Here is a 5,655-nt window from a genome sequence, read left to right as displayed (position 1 = left end):
ACGTTAATTACGCGTCATTAATACCGGACTTCCTATAATCATATTTTTATATAAAAATAATTTCTTGATGAAAACTCGAAAAAAGCACGAAAAAGCCCGATATGCGCTAGTTTAGATAAAAAATAAAAACCAATATTGAAAAAGCACTGCAAGACATGAAAGATAAAATAGTCCATTAAAGCAACATGGAAATAACAATACTAAAATACAATACAATTTTAAAAACTGAGAAAAATCTCACAATATGAGCAATAATCTTCACCACAATTTTGAAGTTTCCGTTTTAACGAGAAGACGTGATTGTAAGCGTACCAATTTTCTTTACAAAAGGTTATACAGCACTAAAATAGAGTTCACAGCACTGTTTTACCGAGAGCAGGGTAAATTTCGTTACCACAACATTATGGATTATAAAATTATGAGTTTTTTTCAAATGTTTTAAAAGTATTTCCAACCAGCTCAATTCCAAATTTTGATTAACTAGTGGAAATAACATTTTCACCTCTCTTCCATACAAAAAGTCACACAATGTCTCGCCTATATCTCAACTAGAAAAAATATTGTCAAAAATAAACCGTCGAAGGTCGTAACATTACAAGCATCGCACAATAGCCTTAATAAAACAAATTTATTTTAGAGGACGAAGAAAAAATGTTGGTTAAAGACGTCATGAAATCTATTTCGATGAACTCTTGCGTCAAATTCAAGGAAATACCAAGAGATGATAAAACTACTTTTCATGTTCGAATTGTCTCAGAGATTGGGTGCGTTGTTCTTCGTATTTCATTATTGTATTATACATCATGTAATTAAATATTTCAAATGACGGAACAGAATTGTAAAAGTTCAGTACAAAACAGGTTACTGGCGACCTTGAACGGTATAGAGAACAAAGTTAAAAACAAACAGGAATCTGAATTTTTTTAACCTGCAAGGACTTTTTAATTTCCGCCAGCGCAGGCGGAATCTTTAAAATCGCCTGAGGAGATAGGTAGAGCGATAGAGAGATAGAGAGATAGATAGATAGAAACAGCGCAGCTAGGCTGGACGCCCGAAACTCATCTAGGCTAAAAAAATTTCTGAGAACGAGGCTAAAATGAGTTTTAAGGCAATAAGAATCCTAACAGTGCAACTAATTGTTTTATTATCAAAATTTAAAGTTTATATGCTATCGAAAGTTAAAGCTCGTGCAGTGTAACATAATGAAGATCGTCTTAAAATACGCCATCTTTGATTTTATTAATGGTTCCCTTTAATAATTACGTCATTTCTTTCTGTACAATTATAAACTCAATTTAACCTCCAATGTGGTAATCTAGTTTTATCATATAACTGGCTGCACTGTTTTATTATTTTATTGTACTGTTATTAACATCCAACCACAGCATGGCTCGATGTTTTTAACATTAAAACGCTTTTTTAGTTGTGCATCAGAATATGCTGGGCGAGGTAATGTTATGTTCTTTCAGAAGCTTTCCTTACAAAGAGATATATGTTTACAGAAGTGGGTTATTGCACATGAACTTTTTCATGTATTGGGATTCCAGCATGAAATGAATCGACCGGATCGTGACAGATACGTGAATATTATATGGGAGAATATTGATAAAAAAAAGAATGAAGGTACGTTATCGATTTACTACTGATATCATTACTTCGTTTATGATAATAAACTGTTACCTCGCCAACATAAACCCATTTTTAAGAAAAGTTCATTATTTAAACTTAACTTTATCCTACGAAGCTTAATAACTGCTATGGCAGAAGTTCGGCTGTTATACATTCAGGAGCACTGATCCTACTAGCTACAAGTAATGGTTAGTACCTGCTGGCAAAGGACAATAGTACACGGCAGTATTTATTTTTAAGCCTACTGTGTTATCTTTTTTATGTTCTCTTACTTCTTAATCATATTAAAAGATATAATACCAGGGTGACATTTTATTAACTTAAAAAACGTTTTTAGGTACTTTGTTAATTATTTTAACCCTTTTCGGTCCGGAGTTTTTCAAACATACTATGACCGGGGAGGGGAGGGGGGAAATCCGCCCCCTTTCCTCAATAACTTTCCATAGGGTTGATCAAATTGAATCAAACTTGGCGCACTTATAGTACGTCATAAAAGGAACAAAATGGCAGCAATAAATTTTTGTTTCCGTTAGCATATTTTCTATGACGTCATCAGAAGCTTAAAATTTGGTAAAAATACCACTAACTTCTTAAAATTTATCTACTTTTGTTCCAGAGCGAATTTTTTGCATTCTGTTTGAAGTTTCTAAAAACTAAATAAAAGTTATTTAACATATTTTTCGGTTTTTACATGGATCGCAAAAAAATTGCCTAAGATTGCCCGAAAATCCGTTTTTTCCGATTTTCAGGTAAAATCCGACAAAACCGGGAGATCGGGTTAATCACGTTTCCAAATTATGCAAAATGATTCTCCTTAATAAAAGAAAGTTGTGTTGTAAGTTTGAAGTTCTAAGGATAATCCTAACAGGAGTTATTAAATTTGCCCCAATATAAGGATTTTAGGGGTGGTTTGGAGTAAGGGAGGGACCTAAAAATTTGGCCTGCAGGTGTCTCATAGATAAGTATTTAAACTCAGTACGATTCATAGCCATATAACATAGCAATAAGGAGTTATTAACAGAAAACCGTTAAGGGGTGGGGGGCGGAATCCCCGGAATGCATTACTCTTTGCATTTTGGTAAAAATTTAACATGAAAAGCATTTCCTCGCCAATGTTTACAGAAAAAACACTTGGATGGGACGATTCTACACACCCATACTCAATTGTGATTTTATAATTTTGAAAATGGCTGCACTATCAAATTTTCCGTTCTGAAGAATTGACAAAAGAATTGGGAATGACAAAAACCTTAATAGCGAAGCGAAAGCGATAAAAGGTTCCAAAACCGTGAAATTTAACTTCCTCCAATTTTAGTTACTTTAATGTATGTTTTTTTATATACTACAAAGGCATATAAAAACCAGTTTTAAAAATACGACATCCTCGACCTCAAGCCTGACATGAACGATAGCTTTTATCCTATAATTTTTATGCATTTCGTTGCCGTAAGAATGTTTTGTTCACTATCGTTTGTTTTCGACATATGAGAACCAAGTTTCATAAACCGTGTTTGTTTTAGTACAATTTGAAAGAATATCGTTGAGTAATGCTGAAACATTTGATGTTGCCTACGAATACAATTCTATTATGCATTATCATGCTTATACATTTGCGATAAACAAGAACAAACCGTCGATTCTTCCCACTGATCCTACAATGTCATACTTGTCGATCGGACCTGGAGATAAACCTACAGAGATGGATTATTTCAAGTTGAATCTCTTATATGACTGCAGTATGATTTTTTTACTTGCATTTTAGTCGGTGGAATCATTGTTGTTTAAAATTATAAATAAGTAAACTAACGCTTACGTGTGATGATTAATTAACATTTTATTTCCACCTGAAATTTAAATCTAGAGTCAGATGCAATTCTGAAAAAAAATATTGTGAAAACCAGCAATATTCGAAGTTGTGTTAGAGAATTTAAGGCAAAAAATGCTTGGGAAACTTAAAATTTATACCTTTCCTAAATTTCTATAGTAAATCATTTAAGCGCTGGGAGAAAACAAACATGCGTTTTAACCAACACAGACTTAAAATTTCCGATATGAAATTTCATGTCAGCATAAGTTTCACGTCAGCTACCTGTAACTATACTATTATCAAAAATACAAAAAGGTGGATGCTACTTAAATAAAAGAAACTCAATAACTTAATAATTTTTTCATCACTGCCCTACTATGTTGTGAATTATTTATATATCATACGCCTCATAGAAAGCAGCAACACTCCAATTAGCGCTTGGACAAAATGGGGCCCATGTCTCGAATACGCTGATCACACGTATCATAGAATTCGTCAGCGATTCTGTTCACATGAAGATGTCAGTGAATGTTGGGAACTCATTGAGAAACGGGTTCAAACCGAAAGAAAGAGTTGTGATGAAAAGACTGAAGATCTAGCAACCTGGAATAGATGGTCAACCTGGTCTTATTGCAACGTATTGCCTGGAAGAATATTCCTCCCACAAGAAAGAACACGCGATTGTCCAAAAAAGAAGAGGTGCTGGGGTTCTAGTAAGCAATCAAGACCCTGCCGAACGGATGAAACAGTTCGAGGTCAGTATAATTCTTTAAACCACACATCACTCTTTTTGCTTAAAAATTCTACTCTGTGAATAAGCGTTAAAAGTAGTTTCCACCGCTACAATATATTGCAAGCATTTTTTTACATTAAGTTTTAGCAACTAGTGTACAATCCCCTACAAATGTATCAAAAAGCAGATAAGAAAAACATGACGCTTTTTTTGATAAAAACAAATATACGGAGTAGGGTGGGCGGGATAAAGATATAAGATTTCACACAATTAATAGTGCACAAAATACTGTAGCAGAGAAAATTACCCTATTATATTTTTTTTATTTTTTGTTTTTTTACTGAATATGTATACTAGATATACATATCAACTAAAAGTTGTTATAACTATGTGTCTTGGTTGTTAGCCAAGGTACAGGTTTCGACTTAGACGCTTCATAGTAAAGGGAGCATGTTTGTTAAATACTGTGGAAACTGTTTGATTAAAATATTGCTAGGCCGTGTTAACATTTTTGAAATTATAGACATTTTGCCAATAAAATTTTTAGAGTTCTGCGTTCATTGTATTGTGATTATAACTAGTGTAGTCTCGACAACGGTCTCTTTAGGTTTAAATTTTGCGTGATTCAATTTACGCACACATGCAACCAAATGGTGATCACTGAAGAATGTCGGGAAAACGTCACTTGATCTAATATTCTCAGATTTGTTTGTGGCTTTTATATCAATCAATGTTTTTATTATGTCACATACTGTAGTTGCAGATTTTATCACTTGCTTAAAACCTAGAAGAGTTAAAAGCTGTCTTTATTTAGATAGTTGACATTCAAGTTTCCCAAGACAATTACTATCCTCAATTGCTAATGATATCAATTCATTGAATAGATCATTAAAATCTTTCGGATAGCGAGAATCATACGGGGGTCAATACACACCACAAATAAGGAAGTGTTTAGCAGATTTACATTTCACTTCGGTCTAAATACATTCTAAGTTGGTGTTTTCAAAGTCTTCCCTTCTTTCGAAGCTAACTGATTTTTAACATACATACCAATTCCACCACACTTACCAGTTTGACGGTTTCCGTTCAGAAAATTATACCCCGAATTATGAAAATGTCGGCCTGTTCGTCTGAGAAATGAGTTTCTGTGAGACCTATAATATCGATGTTTTCATCTTAAATAAATAAACTTGTGATAAGAAATTTATTTTGGTTAAAATTTGCATCTTCTGATGGAATATCTTTGTTCGAAATCTTCTAGTCTCTCTGGCCCTTCACAATTCTTAATATCTTCAAATAATTAAAGCAACAGAAATAAAAAAAGGTTACGTGGCATTCGTGGAAGTTTCGTGTCTATCTTTCCATGATTGCAGTAAATGTAAAGGAACATTTCTGTGTAAAATACAAGAGCCACGCCCGTCCTCTGTACCACCATCTTCCGTAAACAAGTTAATAGAAGAGAAAAAATAGAAAAAATTTTTGTCTT

The 5,655-nt window shown here is 33.4% G+C and overlaps 1 protein-coding gene across 1 annotated transcript; it reads left to right on the top strand.

Annotated features, from left to right (window-relative positions):
- Nucleotides 1-244: 244 nt before the first annotated feature.
- LOC130645908 (high choriolytic enzyme 1-like) lies at nt 245-4,250 on the top strand. The gene is made up of 5 exons (XM_057452032.1): nt 245-380; nt 638-764; nt 1,424-1,623; nt 3,150-3,365; nt 3,850-4,250. Exons 1-5 carry the CDS (start codon nt 245-247, stop codon nt 4,248-4,250), a joined length of 1,080 nt encoding a protein of 359 aa, XP_057308015.1.
- The last annotated feature ends 1,405 nt before the right edge of the window (nt 4,251-5,655 follow it).

The sequence above is a fragment of the Hydractinia symbiolongicarpus genome, chromosome 5 (genome assembly GCF_029227915.1).
Source record: "Hydractinia symbiolongicarpus strain clone_291-10 chromosome 5, HSymV2.1, whole genome shotgun sequence".
Classification (NCBI taxonomy): Eukaryota; Metazoa; Cnidaria; class Hydrozoa; order Anthoathecata; family Hydractiniidae; genus Hydractinia; species Hydractinia symbiolongicarpus.
Note: the sequence above shows the minus strand (reverse complement) of the source record. Positions and strands in the feature narration are given on the sequence as shown.

What these genes read in the sequence shown, in the direction of transcription:
- LOC130645908 (XM_057452032.1), top strand. Translation starts at nt 245, where the DNA reads ATGAGCAATAATCTTCACCACAATTTTGAAGTTTCCGTTTTAACGAGA. An exon ending in ACTGTTTTACCGAGAGCAGG is followed by an intron (nt 381 to 637) that starts GTAAATTTCGTT and finishes AATTTATTTTAG; the next exon opens with AGGACGAAGAAAAAATGTTG. An exon ending in TGATAAAAAAAAGAATGAAG is followed by an intron (nt 1,624 to 3,149) that starts GTACGTTATCGA and finishes TGTTTGTTTTAG; the next exon opens with TACAATTTGAAAGAATATCG.